Source organism: Myxocyprinus asiaticus, chromosome 21 (assembly GCF_019703515.2).
Source record: "Myxocyprinus asiaticus isolate MX2 ecotype Aquarium Trade chromosome 21, UBuf_Myxa_2, whole genome shotgun sequence".
Classification (NCBI taxonomy): Eukaryota; Metazoa; Chordata; class Actinopteri; order Cypriniformes; family Catostomidae; genus Myxocyprinus; species Myxocyprinus asiaticus.
Window position 1 is genome coordinate 12,685,769 of NC_059364.1, and position 23,521 is coordinate 12,709,289.

General features: G+C 39.9%; 1 protein-coding gene across 3 annotated transcripts in view; it reads left to right on the plus strand.

Annotated features, from left to right (window-relative positions):
* Positions 1–22,839, plus strand: part of LOC127411639 (phosphofurin acidic cluster sorting protein 2-like) — a 70,127-nt gene extending 47,288 nt beyond the window's left edge. For 2 of the 3 annotated variants that reach the window (XM_051647345.1, XM_051647346.1), the window contains exons 9-25: positions 1,394–1,545; positions 1,663–1,753; positions 2,147–2,218; positions 2,527–2,654; positions 2,850–2,982; positions 3,098–3,202; positions 3,648–3,754; positions 3,917–4,071; positions 4,224–4,334; positions 4,712–4,820; positions 5,818–5,850; positions 9,663–9,705; positions 9,826–9,868; positions 10,611–10,737; positions 10,826–11,052; positions 11,178–11,291; positions 20,325–22,839. In XM_051647345.1, coding sequence (XP_051503305.1) covers positions 1,394–1,545; positions 1,663–1,753; positions 2,147–2,218; positions 2,527–2,654; positions 2,850–2,982; positions 3,098–3,202; positions 3,648–3,754; positions 3,917–4,071; positions 4,224–4,334; positions 4,712–4,820; positions 5,818–5,850; positions 9,663–9,705; positions 9,826–9,868; positions 10,611–10,737; positions 10,826–11,052; positions 11,178–11,291; positions 20,325–20,443 — 1,869 coding nt within the window. In that variant the 3' untranslated portion in view covers positions 20,444–22,839. The remainder of the gene's footprint in view (positions 1–1,393; positions 1,546–1,662; positions 1,754–2,146; positions 2,219–2,526; positions 2,655–2,849; positions 2,983–3,097; positions 3,203–3,647; positions 3,755–3,916; positions 4,072–4,223; positions 4,335–4,711; positions 4,821–5,817; positions 5,851–9,662; positions 9,706–9,825; positions 9,869–10,610; positions 10,738–10,825; positions 11,053–11,177; positions 11,292–20,324) is intronic. The other variant, XM_051647347.1, reaches the window with a different exon arrangement.
* The last annotated feature ends 682 nt before the right edge of the window (positions 22,840–23,521 follow it).

Genomic DNA, 23,521 nt, shown 5'->3' on the forward strand with positions numbered 1-23,521 from the left:
GTGTCAGACAGAATCAGCAAAAAATTATAATCTCTCCACAACACCTCACAAATAATCAAAGCAGATGATTTAACGTCTGACAGTGATCGTCTTGTAATGTTTTGTTGATGCAGCACTTTGCTGTAATGACAGCGCATAAAAAGACTGTACCTGAAGCATTCAAGAGACGAGACTTCTTGCAGAGGGTTTTACTGTGCTGACTATTCACAATTAAGCACAGCAAGCTATCATCATGCAAAAACGATTTCTAAGAATTTGTGTCTCTCAATTAATTTGAGAATTGCGTCTCCCATTTAAACCACCACCACTAAAAATACTAATGTTAGTGGTTGACCCCACTAAGCAACTTGTCGGTTGTTAGACGACTAACCGATTAATCGACCACACTGGCGCATCGCTTATTAACAATATAATATGATTTAATATTACCAATTCTACCATCACCATCAAATCGTTATACGTCATTGAGGAAATGGATTTACAGAGACCATAGTTGCTAACAAAGTCCTTGATTGATTTCTACTTTCATTGATAATATTCAGAACATCACCTGATGCTTTGAGATCGATTCTCCTGCAGCTGAGCCTGAATATTTTCTGTCCTAGCAACATTCTTCACAGTTCAACATCAAGGATTTATTTGCTGGCCTGAATGGGTCAGTAGTTTAGCCAATATTTTCACTGGCCCAATCACTGGCTATTAGGCCATCCTTATTGTTCTACTCTGCCTTCTATAGCAGGCAGTAGCCATATCACCCTGTAGCTCAAGACCAGTTGCCCACTGAAGCTAAGCAGGGTTGAGCCTGGTCAATACCTGGATGTGAGACCTCCTGGGGAAAACTAAGGTTGCTGCTGGAAGAGGTATTAATGAGGCCAGCAGGGGGTGCTCACCCTGCGGTCTGTGTGGGTGCTAATGCTCCAGTATAGTGATGGAGACACTATACTGTAAAAAGGCACCGTTCTTTGGATGAGATGTTAAACCAAGGTCCTGACTCTGTGGTCATTAAAAATCCTAGGACACTTCTCGAAAAGAGTAGTGTCCTGGCCAAATTCCCCCTATTCATGTCTTCCTAATAATCCCCATCCATTAATTAGCTGTATAACACAACTCTTTCCTCTCCACCAATAGCTGGTGTGTAGTGAGTGTACTGGCGTACTGTGGCTGCTGTCGCATCATCCAGGTGGATGCTGCACACTGGTGGTGGTTGAGGAGAGTCCCCTGTTCACTATGTAAAGCGCTTTGAGTGTAGTGTCAGAAAAGCGCTATATAAATGTAACGTTCATTCATTCATTCATTCATATCATCACCCTTACACATCCTACTGCCCGACACCTCAACTCAGTCCAAATAAGAAATAAACATAATGGTATATAATGGGATTATATATTTGTAGGTGTTGGACTCGGAGCAGGACCCAGCCGAGCCACCTCCAGAGGTGGAGGAAGATCTGGATCTGGAGAGTTTGGAGTTTGAGAATCCGAGTGACAGTGGACCAGATCTGGATGATGATGAAAGTGTTCTTAGCACCCCAAAACCCAAACTCAAGTATGATCGAGAGAGATTGTGTACATCAATGTTTGTTCAGTGTACATGCAATTAAATGAAGGGGTTTTTATTTTATTAACCCTCATCTGTTTATATGTGTGCGTGTGTGTTGTTTAGGCCGTATTTCGAAGGAATTTCTCTCTCTAGTTCTCAAACAGAGATTGGCAGCATTCACAGCGTCCGCAGTCACAGAGAGCCACCCAGTCCGGTAAGAACACACATACAGTTACTATTTACTAATTCATTTATTTAGGGTGTCCCTTACTTTTTCCACATTGAAGGTGACAACCCTAATGATGGTTACAGCCCTAATAATCAAATAACTAACCATAACCCACCCCATTATCTTCAAATAAAATTAATTTTATTAACTTCTAACCTAATAACTAACCCTAACCCAACCCAACCCATTGTTTTAAAATAAAGCTAATTATAATTACTACTTTAGGATAAAGCATGCCTTTGGCTTACTCACTGTTTTTGTTTTTTGTAATGCTCTGTTTTTCTATTTCTCCATTTATTTTTATTTTTGTTTTCTATTTTCTGTTAAACTTCTTTGGAACTATATGTATTTTAAAAAGTCTTGACTTTCTCTTTTTAGATGGATCCTGATAAAATGAGATCTGTAGGTGGGAAGTTTCAGATAGATAATGGATCGGATAATGTTTCACTGGTACGTCCTTCACTGCCTCCAGATATTTGCTGAATGTCAGATAAAGACTTGCATACTCTTCTGCTTTGAGATCCACTTTGGTAGACACACTGATGCTGAATCATGGCCAATAACTACAGACTCTCATCTCTGAACATAGTTTTAAGACTGATATTAATAGATAATCAGAACTTAAGAACAAGACCACAAAGATGATTGATGGTAGTAGCTTGAAACAATGTAATTTTGTACATTTGTCCAAACACAAAGGCTTTTACATGTGTGTTCCTGAAGTTTTAGTATATGTCTGTGTGTCTCTGGGCTGTCAGGGTCAACCTGAGGTTGTTACCCCTACAACAGAGTTGGAGATGATGGACAACATGGACTCTTTCATGGAGAGGCTGCCTCCTTTAGGCAGGATGACCAAAACGGAGTCACTTATCATTCCGTCTAACCGGTGAGGAAACTCACACCCTCTGTTTCAGTGGTAAATGGATGAGAGTACACACATTTTCCTATTAATAGCTGCTGTAAATTCTTAACTGATTTTTATTTTAAAGAGGGTTCCCTCTTGTGGTGGCATGTGCTGTCTGTTTTTGGTTTGATCAGTTTATTTGCTTGCAAGTGAACCACTTTCTCTCTCTTTCTGAAGGGTGGAGCCGAAGTTGGCAGGGCGACGGGGGCGGAGCACATCTCTTAAGGAGAGGCAGCCCAGTCGACCGCCCAATGAGAGAGCCAACAGTCTGGACAATGAGCGCTCACTTGACACACGCTGCAACCTACAGGTCAGACAGAATGTAGCCGCACATAACACATACAACTAATCTCATTTTGGTTTAAACATACTTTTTATTTTAAAACAATTTTCAGTTAAAGGATTTTGGCCTGTGTTCTGATTAGATTCCTCGCAAAACTGTTTACGACCAGCTGAACTACATCCTGGTGTCAGACAGCCATCTGCCTGACAGCATCATCCTTATTAACACCTCTGACTGGCAGGGCCAGGTATGATTGACAATTTATCACAAATTCAGCATGCTGGAAATTCATCAAAAATGGTTTATATATTAAATAACCATGTGATAATGCCTATTTTTTGGATAATCCAGTGAATTAAACACTTAACAAAAAAAGGGTGCTTCATAAAAGTCACATTAGTTTAATTCTGTATAAATGCTACAAGTTGTGACAAGAAGTTTGGGACACATCCCATTCTGAATTTCCTCATTAATTCAGTGTTATTTGTAAATAAGCTAGGTATAAATTAAGTAAAACTGTCCTGCCCACTTATATTCGCACAATAATATCTACCATGGTATAAACTGTATTGCAAAATCTTTACCTGGTGACACATTTCACATTATATACCATCATACTGCCCAGAATTAAAGGTAGATAATTAAGTTTAAAAAAAAAAAGCTCCCTGTTCTCACCCTCTTCTCTCTCACAGTATGTATCTGAGGTGTTACAGAATCACGATCTTCCCGTTGTGTGTACGTGCACCACGGCTGACATTCAGGCTGCATTCAGCACCATCATCTCTCGCATACAAAGATTGTGAGTCTCTCCGTAACACTGAAACATACAAACACACACACACACACACACACACACACACAAACACATGTCTTTTCTATTTCTGATTTTTAGGATCCAGAAATTTCTGGATTGTAACATACTGTGTATTTTATTTATTTTTTTCTGCTTCTCTCTGTCTAGTTGTAACAGTAACTCGGTCACTCCATCTCCAGTGCGGATCGGAGTGGCAGGACCTCAACATTACCTGTCTGCTGTTTTGCGTTTGTTTGTGGATCACCTGACACATAAAACCCCCGACTGGCTCGGATACCTGCGATTCCTTATCATCCCTCTTGGTAAGAGGGGTTAGGGGAAAAAATGGGCAGACGATGAGCACTGACCAATAAAACACTTCCAGAACTGCTAAAACTTTAAAAATACTGTGTGTGTGTGTGTGTGTGTGTGTGTGTGTGTGTGTGTGTGTGTGTGTGTGTGTGTGTGTGTGTAGGTGTTCATCCAGTGGCTAAATATCTGGCTAGTATAGACTACAGATATAACAGTCTGTTCCAGGACTCTGCATGGAGAGATCTTTTCCACAAACCTGAAGCACCAACCTCCGGTAACTGTTTCACTCATCCATCCTTCCATCCATCCATCCATCAGATGTTACTGTGGGAGTATTGTGGGCATCTTTCTTTCTTTCTTTCTTTCTTTCTTTTGTGTTACTGTTACAACTTCCTTCCTGTTAAGTTACTGTTGCAACTTCCTTCCTTTCTTTCTTTCTTTCTTTCTTTCTTTCTTTCTCTCTTTCTTTCCTTCTTTTGAGTTACTGTTACAACTTCCTTCCTTCTTTCCTTTTGAGTTACTGTTACAACTTTCTTTGTTTCACAAGTTTTACAAGTTAACAAGATATACAAGAACATTTCCAAGCAGCTTACTATTCAAATTTAGGTCTTTGTTTCTTTTGTCTTCACCTCCTTCCAACTCTTCTAACAGTTCAGGATAGTCCAGATGTCGTTTCCAGGGTAACACAGTACATGTTGGGGGCAAATGGAGCTCATCAGTTGCCCATAGCAGAAGCCATGCTTACTTACAAGCAGAAGAGGTAACACGTGCAAATAGCAACCCTCATCTATGGTTATATTAAAGAACAAAACCTTTCAGAGGAGGCAACATACACGCTGTGTGCTGAACACACTGAATTTAAATTATCAGTGTGTTTTATTTATTTATTTATTTATTTATTTATTTATTTTATAAAGGGATTGTTCACCCAGAAAGAACATTCTGTACTCATTTACTCTAATTGACTTTCTTTCTTCAACAAAACACCAAAGGAGAAGTAGTGAATGTCCAAGATGCTCTTTTCCATACAATGAAAGTGGATTGGGACTGGTAGCTGTCAAGATACAAAAAGTAAAAAAAGACAATGAAAGCATGATAAAAGCAGTCCATACAGCTTGTCAGTATATTCCATATGACAGCTTTGTGTGAGGAACCGACTGAAATGTTAAGTTGTTATTCACCGAAAAAATTGCCTTGAAAATCATGCTTGACAGCTGTGGTCACCATTCACTTTCATTGTATGGAAAAGAGAAGCATAGACATTCTGCAATAAATAAGTCCATTTCATGAAAGAAAACAAGGGTTTCAAAAGACATGAAGGTGAATAACTGATGACAGAATTGTATTTTTTGGGTGAACTATTCCTTTAACATTGTACCACTCTATAATAAAACATATTCAAAATTATACAAGCGTCTACAATTGTATTTGGCTAAATACAATAAAAGAATATCAATAATCTATTGATATGATATGATACAAAAGTGCTTTGAATGTGTGTTAATAGAGGTTGGGTTCACTGTCAGGTGCTCTAAAGATGCAAATATCTGGTTTTCCACACAGCTTAATCAGATGTGTTAAATTATTGTGTTCATCTGAAGTTCATTCTTCCAAATATTTGCATCTTTTAAATGAGCATCCTCATCCTTAATTTAATTTTTGACAGAAAGCATGTGAATGTCACTGTTTATCATCTCTGTCTGTAAATAACATACTTTATTTCTGTTTATTTTTTCTTTTACTTGCCCTCTCTGAAGGAAAAAGAGCTTTCATTTTGATTTTGCAGTAAGGTATTGTGGTCTTCCTGCCTGTGCAGATATTGTAGCGAATCAGATGCATTTTTTCATCTGCCTCTTACTTCCTTTCTCTCTCTCTCTTCTCCAGTAGTATTAAGGGGAATGTGTTAGCTGAGAGGGAGCAGAGAGATGCTGTTGAAATTCTTTCCACACTTTCTGATTCAGGGTCAATTCTAGGGCAAAACATTTTTGTATGCAAAAATTGTATCATAACGTTTTTTTAGGTTGGTCCAGCTAATGTACGTTCTAGAGCAATATAGCTTTTCAGTTAGAGTCCTAAAACTCGAAAGAGAATTAGCATTTTCGAGCCATGAGTTCCCTCTGTGGGTTTTAGAATCACGTACTACGAGATGTATGAGAGTTTACAGTGCATCCGGAAAGTATTCACAGCGCTTCACTTTTTCCACATTTTGTTATGTTACAGCCTTATTCCAGTATGGATTAAATTCATTATTTTCCTCAAAATTCTACAAACAATACCCCATAATGACAACGTGAAAGACGTTTGTTTGAAATCTTTGCAAATTTATTAAAAATAAAAAACGAAAAAAATCACGTGTACATAAGGTATTCACAGCCTTTGCTCAATACTTTGTTGAAGCACCTTTGGCACCAATTACAGCCTCAAGTCTTTGCGTATGATGCTACAAGCTTGGCACTCCTGTTTTTGGGCAGTTTCTCCCATTCTTCTTTGCAGGACCTCTCAAGCTCCATCAGGTTGGATGGGGAGCGTCATGCACAGCCATTTTTAGATTTCTCCAGAGATGTTCAATCGGGTTCAAGTCTGGGCTCTGGCTGGGCCACTCAGGTACATTCACATAGTTGTCCCGTAGCCACTCCTTTGTTATCTTGGCTGTGTGCTTAGGGTCGTTGTCCTGTTGGAAGATGAACCTTCACCCCAGTCTGAGGTCCAGAGCGCTCTGGAGCAGGTTTTCATCAAGGATGTCTCTGTACATTGCTGCATTCATCTTTCCCTCGATCCTGACTAGTCTCCCAGTTCCTGCCGCTGAAAAACATCCCCACAGCATGATGCTGCCACCACCATGCTTCACTATAGGGATGGTATTGGAAAGGTGATGAGCGGTGCCTGGTTTCCTCCAGACATGATGCTTGCCATTCAGGCCAAAGAGTTTAATCTTTGTTTCTCATGGTCTGAGAGTCCTTCAGGTGCCTTTTGGCAAACTCCAGGTGGGCTGTCATGAGCCTTTTACTGACGAGTGGCTTCCGTCTTACCACTCTACCATACAGGCCTGATTGGTGGAGTGCTGCAGAGATGGTTGTTCTTCTGGAAGGTTCTCCTCTCTCCACAGAGAAACGCTGGAGCTCTGTCAGAGTGACCATCGGGTTCTTCGTCACCTCCCTGACTAAGGCCCTTCTCCCCCGATCGCTCAGTTTGGCCGGGCGGCCAGCTCAAGAAGAGTCCTGGTGGTTCCAAACATCTTCCATTTATGGATGATGGAGGCCACTGTGCTCATTGGGACCTTCAATGCTGCAGAAATTTTTCTGTACCCTTCCCCAGATCTGTGCCTCGATACAATCCTGTCTCGGAGGTCTACAGACAATTCCTTGGACTTAATGGCTTGGTTTGTGCTCTGACATGCACTGTTAACTGTGGGACCTTATATAGACAGGTGTGTGCCTTTCCAAATCATGTCCAATCAACTGAATTTACCACAGGTGGACTCCAATCAAGTTGTAGAAACATCTCAAGGATGATCAGTGGAAACAGGATGCACCTGAGCTCAATTTTGAGTGTCATGGCAAAGGCTGTGAATACTTATGTACATGTGATTTTTTTTCGTTTTTTATTTTTAATGAATTTGCAAAGCTTTCAAACAAACTTCTTTCACGTTGTCATTATGGGGTATTGTTTGTAGAATTTTGAGGAAAATAATGAATTTAATCCATTTTGGAATAAGGTTGTAATATAACAAAATGTGGAAAAAGTGAAGCGCTGTGAATACTTTCCGGATGCACTGTATGTGCTTGACAAATCTGACAACCATTGTAGTCCTTATGTAGCAACTTATTAGCAACTTCCAGAGGGAACCCTTGGTGAATTAGTCTTCAAGTTGGCCTACAAATTGACAACACAACTGAACAGCTCTATAAGATCAAGCAGTGCTGTGTTTGGCTCTTTTAACTGAAAAGCGGGACTTCCTTCTGCTACCATACTGTACATTTTCTACATGTGGTTTGACTCCTCTTTATGCTGTCTCTAGTTTTTACCCTTCAGTCTGTAGTGTGGAAAGAATCTGAAGGTTTTATTGGCTCTATTGCTGCTATAAATATTACCACCGTCATGATCTGAGCACCTCTGTCCTTTAGCAGAGCACACAATGTGCAGTTTAGAGTAATTTCAATTTAATGCTAAAGTATAATTTTTTTCAAAATAAATACTTTCTCTTTTTCCAGCTTAATATGCAGAGACAACTAAAAGTAAGCCCATTGTTGGTTGATTCCCTTCGCATTCAGCAAAAGTTACAAACTTCACCTTTTAAGCTTCTTAGACAAGATTCAAAACATACATATTCTGGATTCAGTGTCATCTGAATAGTAAAATGAAGGATACAAATGATTTCAGAGGAATCCAGTTTAAATTGCAAAGGCAGAGAAAATATATCTTCGAGAAAATTATGAGGTGAACAGACCTTATGATGGAGGCAAATTTATTTCATTTTTCTGTCTTGGCTTAGTTTCCCTTTTCTCTCCTCTAGTGCTCTAGTGTTCAATCAGAGTAAACTGCTAAACACTCAGTCTTGATTTGTCTAAGCAAGTGCTAATATAGTTTCAAAACAACCATTATTTCTGAAAAGATGTGTGAATTATATGCTACTCCCTGTATTTAGGCTTCTGTTGTGTTGATTTTGGGGCGATTGGCTGGCACGTGTGGTTCTTTCTATTCTCCTGTAGTTTGCTTCTCTTGTGGGTTTTGCTCTTCCAGATATCAGAGATGGTTTAAAACATAAGATGTCAAAAATGTCACATTAAAGCCCTGAATGCATTTGGGTGGATAATGGAAGAATTTAGAGTCAGAAAAACAGAAAATTCTGTAGGTTCTATAGCTAAATCTATGAGTAAATGAGGTGTTAAACATACTGCTCTCCCTCAGAAACCCATTTTGTGCTAATGTTATTAGTAGTCATTATTTCATAATTCTGTTTTTATTACTTCTTTATTTCTGAATCTGTAGGTACACAACTATGTTACAAAAACTAGCCTATTTTAATCTCTGCATTAGACCATCTCTGGTTCAAGTAGCCTAAACCTGAGTCCTGATTGGCTGGGAATGCACCTTTGTTTCAGTGGGTGGGGCAGTTAATTATGATGGCAAGTGATTGGATGAATGCTGGCATGTTTTGCTTTGCTGCACTTCTTTGCAGCATGTCTAAAGATGTGCTTCATCGGATGAAATCAAATTAGCCGAACGTGTTTTATTGAGGGGCTGGGAGTGACTGGACAGACAGTGGGAGGGTCAGTGGTGGGAGGGACTTATTGTGACAGAATGTCAAGTGGGAGGGGCTGAGAGTGACAGGATAGATAGTGAAAGGGGCAAGTAGTGGGAGGGACTAATTGTGACAGAATGGCAAGTGGGAGGGGCTAAGAGTGACAAGATAGATTGTGGGAGGGGCTAAGAGTGAACAAAGCAGACAGAGGGAATGCCAGAATAATGTTACAAATCTTCTCTCCTCAGAGATTAAAAGGTTTCTCTCTACTTTGGGATTGTTCTCTTTAATGTCTAAGTTGATTTAATAGGTTATTAGCCAGTAAACCATGTGTTCAAATTTCCATGTTCTCTCTCACAGTCCTGATGAAGACTCATGTCAGAAGTTCATCCCTTTTATCGGGGTACGTCATCCAGACCTTGTTTCAATCTCATATGTAGTTTTTACAATTAAGTATATATTGTTGTGATATGTTTTAAATGTTGTATTTGACTCATAGTGCCTGTGTTTTAAATCGGTCTAGGTGGTGAAAGTGGGGATTGTTGAACAAACTTCTGCCACTTCTGGTGAGTTAAAGGATTAGTTCACCCAAAATTGATAAATCTCTCATCATTTACTCAACTTTATGCCATCTCAAACATGTATGACTTTCTTTCTTCGGCAGAATACAAACAAATATATTTTGATGGAGGTCAAAAACGTGAACATTTAAAAATATACATATAATGCAAGTCAGTGGGGTCCAACACTTCCAAGCTCCACAAAGGACATTAAGGCAACATAAAGGTAATCCATACTACTCAAATATTCCTTGCTCTTGACGTATGTACAAAGCGCTGTACTCATGCTCGGCCCATGTATACACGCATTCTCTGCACATTCGTCAAAGTGTTTGGAAGCGCTTCAAATCATGAGACTGCAGTTGTAAAGAGTTATAGTGAAAAAGCAGTTACATTTTTTTCTGTTTCTCACCCAAAACCGATCATGTTGCTTCTGAAGACATGGATTAAACTACTTCAGTATTATGAATTACCTTTATGCTGCCTTTGTCCTTTTTGAAGCTTAAAAGTGGTCCCCATTGACTTGCATTGTATGGATATATTCACACCATATCTCCACCAAAATATCTTTGTTTGTGTTCTGCAAAAGAAAGAAAGTCATATGAGTGTGAGACGACATAAGAATTATCATTTTGGGGTGAACTATTCCTTTAAGTTTCACTTAATGCCAACTGTTTATATATCAGAGAAAACATATCATTTTAAGATAGTTTATAAGTTATCTGTGCGTGTGTGTGTTTGTGTATAGGTGATTCAGACGATGCTGCTCCTGTGGGCTCTGCTCTTCTCTCCTCTACACCTCCTTCACAGATCTCCCCATTACTGAAAGAAGCATCTCCAACACCTCCCTCTTCTCCCTCTGTACACTTGATCAGGTACACACTTACACATTGCTGTTAATACACTCATGACATACCTGTCTCAGATCTCTTTAGTCTTTTCATTTTGTGTTTTTGACTGCAGTTCTCCTGGTGGAGGCCAGGGGGAGCTAATGGGACTTCAGGTTGATTACTGGATTGCTCCAACAGAGAGAAAGAAGGAAGTGGAGAAGAAAGACCCCTCTGCCAAAACCACACTCAAGTGCACCTTCCGCTCACTGCAGGTTAGCCGCCTCCCACTGGGTGGGGCAGAGGTGACTCATCAGCCAATCATGTCCATGACTGTTGTCACCAAAGAGAAGAATAAGAAGGGTAAGAGAGTTACATAGAAACACAAGGTGGCATGTAACAAATTACACAGTACCATGGGAACACAATACATTTAGAGTAGCATGTACTGTGTTGATGTACATTTGTGACTGTGTCTCTGTGTTCAGTGATTTTTCTGCCTAAAAAGACCAAGGATAAGGAGGCAGAGTCTAAGAGTCAGGTGATAGAGGGCATAAGTCGACTCATTTGCACAGCCAAACACCAGCAGACCATGCTTAAAGGTGAGCAGCCAATCAAACTTCTTCAAAATAATCAATACAACTTATAATACCATACAATCAGCAAACTGTGCTTAAAGGGGTCATATCATGAGGAATAACATTTTCCTTATCTTTTGAGATATGAGATCATACTGTAATTTTCAGAACTCAGAACTGCAAAAACCTCATACTGAAATCCTTTAATTTCTGACGTCAGAAACCTAAACCAATGATATGTGACTGCTCACAATTCAACAATGTCTATTTAGTGTTTAGAAACTTAGTTTGGGCCACTCAGTCACATTAAGGTAATAAGGAGGAAGTAGGATAGATCTTATTCCTAAACTCCAGAAAACATAATGATATTTACATGTGGTTATGTTTGTCAAACCTTGTGCTATTCCTGGATGTTTATATAGAATTCTTAAAAGAATATTCCGAGTTCAAAACAGGTTAAACTCAGTCAACTGTATTTGTGGCATAATGCTGATCACCACAAAAATTATTTTGATTTATACCTCGTTTGTTAAATAAAAAGCAAAAAAGAAAAAAAAAAAAAAGAAAAGAAAAAATGGCTGTTACAATGAGGCGTTTAAAATGGGAGTGAATGGGGCAGTCCATAAACATTAAATTACATATTATTTCAAAAGTATAATCACAATACGTAAACATTATACGTATTAAATGATTTTAGTATGATAAAATCACTTACTAACCTTATATATGTAAAGACATCCAATATTACCACATCGTTGCCATGCCAACGCAGCACTAGTAAACTCTCTAAATGATTTTATCCCACTAAAATCATGTTAACATGTATAAGGTTTACATCCTGTGGCTATACGTTTGAAACAGTGTTTAATGTAATGTTAATGGACTGACGGGTTACGCCATGCGAGGTTCAGACGTGTGAAAGGCGAGCTATGCACACTTTGCTAGTTTTAACACTATTAAGGACATAAACTGGTGAGATTCGATACACGCTGTTCCATAATTGTTATAGGAGGACAATATGTCAAAGAATTCAAAATCCTCGGGCTCTGGAGACATTAAAAGACACTTACGTGCTCATGCTGACACCCCCGAATAGGTCCCGAGCCAGGGAGTCGATTTGGTCAGAGAAATGAGGGAAATTCGATGTTGAACATGCCGGCAATGCTGATGAAGGTCGTTGCTGATTTGGAGGATCTTGCTTTAATATGTCGATCGATCACTGCCATGGAGATGAAATTCTCTGAGTTGGTTACAAGAGTGGGGGATGTCAAGAAATAGATAGATTATCTGGAGTCATCGCAGAGCGAATTATCTGCTAATCCGCTAGCAACCAAGGTGGATTTGGACCATGTCTGGGAGAAGTTGGAGGACATGAAGAACTGTAGCCGGTAGAATAACGTCCGTATCGTTGGAATTCCTGAGGGCAAAGAGGGACAGGATTTGGTGAAATTCCTGGATGGGCTCTTTCCGAATCTGCTTGACATAACAGGCCATAAGCTGGAAAACGAGCGAGCTCACAGGGTTCCGGCTCGGCGATCCACTGAGGCAGGCCCCGATCAATTCTGGCCAAATTTCTGAGATCATCCGATAAAGATCTTGTGTTACATGAGGTGAGGAGTAAAGGAAGTCTTTCTTGGAAAAACCAAGACAGTCTTGGTCTTCTTGTTCCCAGACTTTGCGAATTCAACGAGAGAAACGTGATCAATTCAAGGAATGCAAGAAATATTTACATCAGTGGAAGGTCGCTTCTGCACTGATATTGCCGACCAAATTGAGAATAGATGCTAAGGATGGCCGTAAAACATTCACATGCCCACAGCAAGCAATGTCCTTCATAAAGTCAATGGAGTAAGTTATTTTGTGGTACTCACATTGCAGCCGGACCAGCTCACTGAACATTCACTTGACTGTTCGAGGAAACTGAGCACCTGTTTTGTTTCTTTTTGTGCTGGTTCTGCCTAGCGGCTGGAGTTTGTTTTGTGGAGTAACACTCCTTCGGGATAGTTTTGTGGATGAATCTGAATGATCTTTGTGCTTATGCCTCCTATTGGCTGGAGTTTGTTTTGTGGAGTATTTCTTGCAAGACATTGGAGTGATTAGGTCATTTGTTGCACTCATGTAGCAGCCGAGTGGGCTGGCTCACTGAACATTCATTTGACTGTTCGAGGAAACTGAGCGCCTTTTTCTTTTCTTTTTGTGCTGGTTCTGCCTAGCGGCTGAAGTTTGTTTTGTGGAGTAACACACCTTTGGGACAGTTTTGTGGATGAATCTACATGTTCTTTGTGTTTATTCCGCCTATTGGCTGAAGTTTGTTTTATAGGTTATCTTTTGTTGGTGATTCTGTCTCACAAAATTTGTATAGAAACACCAGACTTGAGCAATCCGATGGCAAAGTTGTCACGGGGGTTCTCGTAGGCGTACATGGACTATTTGAGTTTAGAGGGATGGACACTAGTTGGCGCTATCGTGTGCGGGGTTAATACGCACATTTTTGTTTGTTTGGTTCTGGGGGAAGTTCGGGGTTTGTTCATTGTTGCACTGATGTTGTAATGTTGTCTTTTATATTTTTTCTCATATGTCAAAATGTCAAATGTTAATATGAGTGGATTGTCTCTCTCCACGTGGAACGTGAATGGGTTGGGGCACCCCATAAAAAGAAGGAAGGTTATTTCTCTTCTAAAGCATAAGAAATATGATGTAATGTGTCTTCAAGAAATCCATGAAGCTGAAAAATTTAGGAAGATATGTGGTGGACATGTTTTCTTTAGTGCTGGCTCAAGTAAGAGCAGGGGAGTCATTACACTGATGAGTAAGCATCTACAATTCAAATGTCTCAAACAGATTAAAGATAAATTAGGAAGAGTCATTATTGTTTTAGCAGAAATTAATTGGCAAAGTCTTATTTTGTCTAATATTTACGCACCTAACATTGATCAGGGCTTTTTTTTTTTTTTTAGATCTTGAAGGGTGTTGCAAGCCGCTGGCACCCCTCATGATATAATACTGGGAGGAGACTTTAATCTTTTGATAGACTCAGTCCTTGATCATAGTGAAGCAAATGTGTGCAAGCCCCCTAGAGCAACATTGATGCTTCACAGGATGTGTAGAAATCTTGGTCTTACAGATATTTGGAGACTTCTGAACCCATCTGGTAGGGACTATAAAAAAAGTTTCATCAGTCCATCAGATTTACTCTAGAATAGATTTTTATATATATATAGTCCCTCATTTCATCTGTTGTTGATTCATCTATTATTTCTCAGAGACAAATAATAAAATATCATCTGCGTAAAGCAGAAGCTTATGTGCCACACCTCCCGCCATCACCCCTGGAAAATCATCCTCCTTTCTTATCGTGGCTGCTAATGGTTCCAGGGCAAGACAGAACAATAATGGGGAAAGAGGGCAACCCTGCCGAGTGCCCCTATTCAGAGTAAAATAATCTGAAATTAATCCATGTGTTTGTACCGCTGGTACAGGGTGTCTATAAAGTAACTTAATCCAACCAATAAATGTACTCCCGAACCCATACATTTCCAAAATCTTAAAAAGATAATCCCATTCTAGCATATCAAACGCCTTTTAAGCATCAAGTGAGATGGCAGTGACCAGAGACTGCTCATTCGCTACTGACCACATGATATTGATGAAACGCCTAATGTTATCAGAAGAGCTACAGCCCCAAATAAACCCTACCTGATCTATATGTATAAGAGATGTCATAACTTTACTTAACCGGTTAGCCAAAATTTTTGACAACATTTTTACATCTAGCTGGATCAGGGAAATTGGGTGGTAACATTTACACTTGCTTAGATCTTTGTCTTTTTTAAGAATCAGACTGATCAACAGGGGCCTGGGTAGCTCAGTGGTAAAATACGCTACCACCCCTGGAGTTCGCTAGTTCGAATCCCAGAGCGTGCTGAGTGACTCCAGCCAGGTCTCCTAAGCAACCAAATTGGCCCGGTTGCTAGGTAGGGTAGAGTCACATGGGGTAACCTCCTCGTGGTCGCTATAATGTGGTTTGTTCTCAGTGGGACGCATGGTGAATTGAGCGTGGTTGCCGCGGTGGATGGCGTGAAGCCTCCACACGCGCTATGTCTCCGTGGCAACGCGCCCAACAAGCCACGTGATAAGATGCGCGGGTTGACTGTCTCAGATGCGGAGGCAACTGGGATTCGTCCTCCGCCACCCGGACGGAGGTGAATCACTATGCGACCACGAGGACTTAGAGCGCGTTGGGAATTGGGCATTCCAAATTGGGAGAAAAAGGGGAAAAATCCCCCCCCCCCAAAAAAAAAAGAATCAGACTGATCCGGGCTTGTGTCATGGTTGGGGGAAGCTTTCCATTCTTTAATGATTCTGTATAAACTTCTAACAAAAGTGGAGCCAGTTCTGTTGCATAAGATCTAAAAAATTCAGTGGCAAAACCATATGGCCCCGGAGCCTTGCCTGTAGGTAAGGCCTTAATTACCTTGTCAAGCTCCTCCAAGGTTATCTCAGAATCAAGAGAATTTTTATGCTCAGTTGTCAATTTAGGGAGTTCTAATGGTTCCACAAATTTTCTCATATCTTCATCAGTAGACGAAGACGTGGAACTATAAAGATCAAGATCAGCTCTTTAAAGGAATTATTAATATCAATGGCCGAGGTAAACATTTCATCACCAGCAGATTTCACTGAGGGAATGGTAGAAAGACTCTCTCTGCTTTATATATCTAGCCAAAAGCTTCCCTGCTTTGTCCCCTGACTCAAAGTATGACTGTCTTGCCCTAAATAACCAAAACTCCACTTTCCGCGACAAAATAGTATTATACCTGTATTTCAATCGGGTCAATTCTCTGAGGCCATCAGACGACATTCAGCGCTTCAGCTCTGCCTCGGCACTTTTAAGATTCCCTTCCAACTCCACAAGTTCTTGTGTTTTGGATTTTTTGGTAAATGAGGCATACTGTATGATCCGACCCATAATAACTGCCTTAAGTGCCTCCCAAGCCACGCCCACAGAAGATACTGAAGACCAGTTGGTCTCCATGTAAACATTGATTTCAGTCTTTAACATTTGTTGGAAATCAGGATTTTGCAACAGGGATACATTAAAGCGGCAACTATATGATTTCTTTTTCACCATATGTGGCACCATCTCTAAATTCACCAGGGCATGATCTGAGACTAAGATGTTTCCAATTGAGCAATCAACAACAGATGAAATGAGGGACTTTGTTTGTAGAATTTTGAGGAAAATAATTAATTGAATCCATTTTGGAAAAAGGCTGTAACATAACAAAATGTGGAAAAAGCGAAGCGCTTTGAATACTTTCCAGATGCACTGTATATCACGAGGGGTGCCAGTGGCTTGCAACATCCCTTCAAGATCAATAAAAAAGCCCTGATCATCACCGTTAGGTGTGTAAATATTAGCCAAAACCAACCTTTGCCCTGAATTTCTGCTAAATCAATAATGATTCTCCCTAATTTCTTTAATCTGTTTGAGAGATTTGAATTGTAGATGTTTACTTATCAGTGTAATGACTCCCCTACTCTTACTTGAGCCAGCACTAAAGAAAACATGCCCACCCCATATTTTCCCAATTTTTTCAGCTTCCTGTGGGGAAAGATGCATTTTCTTGAAGAAATACTATATCACATTTCTAATGTAATCACATTTCTCACAGAAATAACCTTCCTTCTTTTTATGGGGTGCCCCAACCCATTCACATTCCATGTGGAGAAAGATAACCCACTCATATTAACATTTGACATTTTGATATAATAGACAAAATAAATTGTGTGTCAAAAACAAAATTATACAGACCACATTCCAACATTAGTGCAACAATCAAACCCCGAACTCCCCCCTCCCCCCCCCCGAACCAAACAAACAAAAAAAAGAAAAACGTGCGCATTAACCCCACGCACGACAGCGCCAACCGGCGTCAATCCATCTAAACTCAAAAGGTCCATGTACACATACGAGAGCCCTGCGACAACTTTGCCGTCGGATTGCTCAAGTCCGGTGCTTCTGCACAAATTTTGTAAGGCAAAATTACATAACAGAAAATACTTTGTAAAACAAACCCCAGCCAAACACAAAGAACGTGTAGACTCATTCACAGAACTGTCTCGAAGGTGTGTTCCTATCGATATAAAGCCATTCAGTTTCCTCGGACAGACAAACAAGTGTTCAATGAGCCGGCTGTTTATGAGTGCAGCAGATGACGTAATCATTCCAATGTCCCGCAAAAAGTACTCCACAAAACAATCTCCAGCCAACAGGAGGCATAAGCACAAGGAATGAACAGATTCATCCACAACTGTCCCGAAGGAGTGTTATTCCAATAAAACAAACTCCAGCCGCTAGGTGGAACCAGCACAAAAAGAAATTAAATAGGCGTCCCGGTTCCTCGGATGGTCAAGAGTCAAATTCACTCGGAGGCCGCATGAAAAAATACACCATGACTTACTCAGTCTGTCAGCTTTATAAAAGACATCCTTTATGTGAGCATGTAGATATTTTGCGGCCATCCCCAGCATTCACTCTCAATCTGGCCGGGAACCCCAGTGCAAAAGCGATCCTCCGTCAATGCAAAAGTTTCTTGAAGGAGTAGTGTTATTCCACAAAATAAACTCCAGCCGCTAGGCGGAACCAACACAAACAGAAACAAAAATGGCACCCAGCTTCCACCGACAATCGAGTTAATGTTCAGTGAGTAAATCCACTCACATAAGAAACACCAAATGGCTTACTCACTCCAATGTATTTATGGAGGACAGTGCTTGTTTGGGACACGTAAATACTTTGCACCCATCCTTAACTTCTATTCTCAGTTTGGCCGGAAACATCAGTGCAAAAGCGATCTTCCGTTGATGTAAGAGTTTCTTACACTCCTTGAATTGATCGCGTTTCTCTCTTGTCGAATTCGCAAAATCCGGGAACAAGAAAATATTGTGATTCTTCCAAGAAAGCTTTCCTTTGTTCCTCGCCTCACGTAACACGAGACCTTTATCGGATGATCTAAAAAATTTGGCCAGAATTGATCAGGGCCTGTTTCCCTCAGCCGATCTGCGAGCCGGGACTCTGTGAGCTCGCTCGATTTCCAGTTTATGGCCTGTTATGTCGAGCAGACTCGGGAAGAGCTTGTCTAGGAATTTCACCATATTTCTGCCCTTCTCATGCTCAGGAATTCCAACAATTTGGATGTTATTCTTGCGGCTCCTATTCTCAAGATCAAGTTTTTCAAGAACATGTTCCAAATCAACATTGGTCGCCAGTGGATTATCAGATAATTCCCTCTCCAATGATTTCAGATTATTGATCCACTTCTCAACATCTGCCACTCTGGTAACCAACTCAGAGAATTTTGTTTCCATCGCCATAATCGATCGACGTATTACAGCGAGATCTTCCAAGTCAGAAACAACCTTCGTCAGCATCACAAACATGTTGGACAGTTGACGCCAGATTTCTTCTCCCGCCATGCCATCCAAATCGAGTCCCCAGTCAGCAGGCCAGACAGAGGTTTCATCTTGAGCATGTAAGTGACTTTTTATGTCTCCAGAGCCTGAAGATTTTGACTTCTTTGCCATGTTTACCTCAAAGAACAAATATGTAGCTGGGTGTATCGAATCTCACCGGATTATAACATGAAAATAATTTAAAAAAATTAGCAAAGTGCGCAGAGCTGTCGCTCACACGTCTGCTCCTCGCATGGCATCACGTCCAGGCCATTGCCCAAACAGGGCATTAAGTATTTGGGTATTTTATTTCCAGCAAATTTATGTGATTTAGTTCGTTAATTTTGACCCTTTAATAAAAAGGTTTTCGAGCGATGTGGGCAGGTGGGCTTCATTACATTTATCTATGATTGGGAAGGTTAATGTTATTAAAATGAATTGTATTCCAAAATTCAACTACCTGCTGCAATCTCTCCCTATAGATGTCCCTCTCCCTTATTTCAAGCAATTTGATAGCATAGCGAAGTCCTTCATTTGGAGTGGTAAACGTCCCAGATTACATTTCAGTAAGTTGCACAGGCTGATTGACAAAGGTGGGCTAGGCCTACCCAAGATTTTGTTTTATTATGCATTCAGTCTCAGACATTTGGCTCATTGGTCGTTTCCACGTGAGAGAGCCCCTCCCTGGTTTTGTATTGAACAGGAAGTTCTTGCCCCTATTTCACCATTGCAAAGTCTTTCTATCAAACTAATCGGAGAAGTTATGTTGCACCCCGTTATCTCGCATTTGCACTCGGTATGGACAAAGTATCCAGAGTGTTTAATTCTGACATTTCTTTATATGTTGCCTCGAGGATATGGCTGAACCCAAAATTATGTATTATTAAGTCCCCTTTCTGCTGGTCAGAGTGGATTGTGAGGGAGGTTAATACACTCGGTGACCTATTTGAGAGTGGTGTTGAGATCCTTTGAAAATTTGGTTCAACATTTTGGGATTCCCAGATCTCAGTTCTTTAGGTATTTACAGCTGCGCCACCTGCTCTGTACTATTTTTGGGAGTAGCATACACCCCCCTAAAGCAGCAGATACTCTGGGAGTTGTGATTGCTGCTTTTGGAAACGGTCATGAGGCATCAGTGTATTACTCCCTGTTAATTTAGTGTCTGGGGGATGGAGCTTTAACTTCTCTCAAGAGAGTATGGGAGAAAGATTTCAACTTGAAATTGGAGGAAGGAGTGTGGGCTAGGATTCTAAAAACGTCAAGTCTACATCTAGAGATGCAAGGGTGCGTCTTATGCAATTTAAGATTTTACATCTTACTGTAATTGCGATTTTGAGACGAGTCTAAATTATTTTCTGTTGTAATCTACATTATACTACAAATTCTGTCGATTGAGCTTAAATTGAATTGAACCCGTAACATTTCTTTAAAGGCACAGCAGCAAAAAACTGTTTAATTGAAATGGTCATGAAAATAAAGTGCACTTCAGGAAAAAAAATATAAAGTATGAAATGACCACTTTAAAAGTAATCAATTTATGTACAAGTATAATTTGAGTTTGTGGAAATAATGAGCACATGTTTGTGTCTTCCCTCTTTGCAGTGTTGATAGATGGAGTAGAATGGAATGATGTGAAGTTTTTCCAGCTCGCAGCTCAGTGGTCATCTCACGTCAAACATTTTCCCCTTGCCGTTTTCGGACCCTCCAAAGGGCCTTACTGACCTACAGCCACACATCTTCACCTCTTTGTGCTACAGCTGCCTTTACACCCAGTGCTGCCTGATATGTTTTATTTATTGTAAATATCTGCTTTCTCATGGTTTGCGTCAGCTTTTTTAAATTACTTTGACATTGATTTTTCTTTTATGAAAGACTTGATGTGGTTTTGGCAACAGGGCATATTTTTGAACTTTTAAAACCATCCAGTGTTTATAGAGAAACGAAGATGTGATGAGGAGGGCATGGCCAGGCCGTGATGATGCACGGCCAGCACTGAATCAATGGAAGAGCGAGATAAAGGGGAGATGGATGCGCCAGTTCGAGAGAGAGAGAGAGACGCACGCGGCCGCGTTGCATGTGTCTGTGTTTATGTTTGTTGAGTTTCTTATTCAGCTTTGTTTACTGTTCAGCCGGTTCCTGCCTCCTCCTTGCCCGTCCTTTATCTGTAACAGTCCTCGGCCGTCTTCTCGAACAGATCGAGGTAGGCCTCCAGATCGTCAGCAGGGCTCATTTTAACCAGAGTGACCGGTGAGATGTTTGGTGTGGGCTCCAGGGGTCACAGCTGCAGCCTCCTCATGTGTGATCATGCTCCAAAATGCCTGGCAGTCTTCCGCTTGGGCCTGGAGCAGGAGTTGAAAACACTGCTCCTGCTCCAGCCGCAGCTCGACAAGGGCCTGGTGTTGATTCCGTTGGATGCCGGCGAGGGTCTGGATCACTTCAGCCAGTGGTGAAGTCTGCATGATGACGTAATTCCTTCCACGGGCTCCCGGGTTTCGGCACCAATGTAACTGTTCAAGGACGGGCAAGGAGGCAGCGGGAACTGGCTGAACAGTAAACAATGTTTAATGAGAAACTCAACAACAAACATAAACAACGCGGCCGCGTGCATCTCTCTCTCTCTCAAACTAGCGCCTCCGGCTCCCCTTTATCTCGCTGATCAGCCGATTCAGTGCCGGCCATTCATCATGGCCCAGCCACGCCCTCCTCCTTGTCACATTAGACTAATTAACTGATTAACTTGTGAGTTATTGGGTTGTTTGTGTTATTCTACAAAGCTTTCTCAACACATCCCAGCATCATTTCAACAGCCGGCGCACTCATGAGAGAGCTAATCAGCAAGAGGAGAATGGTGCATTCTTGATCTGGATTAAATATTTGGTCATGTGAAGTTCCTATGGGATGTCTTGGCTTTGTTCTTGAAGACTTCAGAATGTACAGCTCCTGGAAACAGTAGAAGAAAATCATTCTTTATCAGTATTTTTGTCTTGTTTTCCGATAAAAATATTGAAATATCCTTTTAAGATAAATTTACTTGAAGCAAAATTGTGTAAGATATTAAGACTTGTTTTCAGAGAATATATATTGAATTTTGAATTGAAGTTTGTTTTTGTTACCCCATTGGCAAATTATTTTTTGTTCTTGTTTTAAGGATAAATGTCTCAAAATGTTGTTAGATTTATGCATAAAACATGAAAAAAATATTTGCCAATGGGATAAGAAAAATAAACCTATTTTAAAATAAGTTCTCTTGCAATTTTTATGCAGTTTTGCTCAAGTAAATGTATCTTTTTTTAAAAGGATATTTAGATATTCCACAGGAAAAAAGAAAACTAAGAACATTTTCTCATTAAGAAAATTATTTTGCAGTGTAAAAACCTGATGTTCTGTTCTCTTCTGTCCTCTCCCTCACTGTATAACCTCAGCAAGCTCAGAGAGTATCTTAAAGGTTATTGTTTTTTTGCTGCACACTCTCCCTTTTTATGTGTGGTTTACTTTTTTCTGTAGGTGTGTGTGAATGTATTTGCTGATGGTACTGAATGCTAAAGCACTTTTAAAACATTACTAGATTGTGCTTTTGTTATAATCCTTCCTGTGGTGCACAGCGCTGTTCACTCCAGCTTAAAACTGCAGCAAAGCAGGAACTGACAGAAACTGGATTGAGTATCTGTGACTGTCTACATTAGACTGACCACTGTCATACTGTGTGCTGCACTCTTTTATGTAACCGTTTCTTAGAATGAAATGTATGTTTTATTTTGTTTGTTGGCTTGTTTTAGATATTCGATGTTTTCCCCAGATGCAGTATTTGATTTTAGAATTTTGTGCCTAAAACTTTATCTCCTGAGACCAGGAGAATCATTAGAAAAGTGAGTCTCACAAAACATGTCAAGAACATCTCCAGGTCATATTTCACCCCTAAAATCAAAAGGAACAAATAAGAGATTATATTTGTATTAAATAAAATGAAACCCATTTTTAGGACTATTAAGACTGTATGCATTGATATTATTTTCATGACAGTTCAGTACATTTCCCCCAATTCTCATTCTCTTTAATGTAAAGAAAAATATATATTTAAATGTGGTTTAAATTATATATATATATATATATATATATATATATATATATATATATATATATATATATATATATATATATAACATATGTCATAGTAGTATTTGATGCCTTTGATACTGGTTTAAATTGTTTTTTACATTTGAGTGGATTTTTTTATTGCAATTTTTTACTGTAATGCATAAAATTAAAGGAGTATCAAAACTCAGAATAATGGGAATTATAAGACTCAAAAGCATTACGGTATTAAGAATTTGGGAAGGGAAATTGTCATGAAAATAATGCCACAATGCAAAAAATCTTAAAGAAATAGTTCACCCAAAAATGAAAATTCCCTCTTCATTTAATCTCATGTCATCCCAGATGTGTATGACTGACTGACTTCTTAAGACAAACGAAGATTTTTAGAAGAATATCTCAGCTCTGTAGGTCCATACAATACAAGTGAATGGGTACCAAAATTTTGAAGCTCCAAAAAACCACAAAGACAGCATAAAAGTAATCCATATGACTCCAGTTGTTAAATCTATATCTTCAGAAGTGATATGATAGACGTGGGTGAGAAACAGATCAATATTTAAGTCATTTTTTATTATAAATTCTACTCCCTGCCCAGTGGGTGGCGATATGCATGAAGAATGCAAATCGCCAAAAACAAAAGAAGAATGTGAAGATTGATAGTAAAAAGGACTTAACTATTAATCTGTTTCTCACCCACACTTATC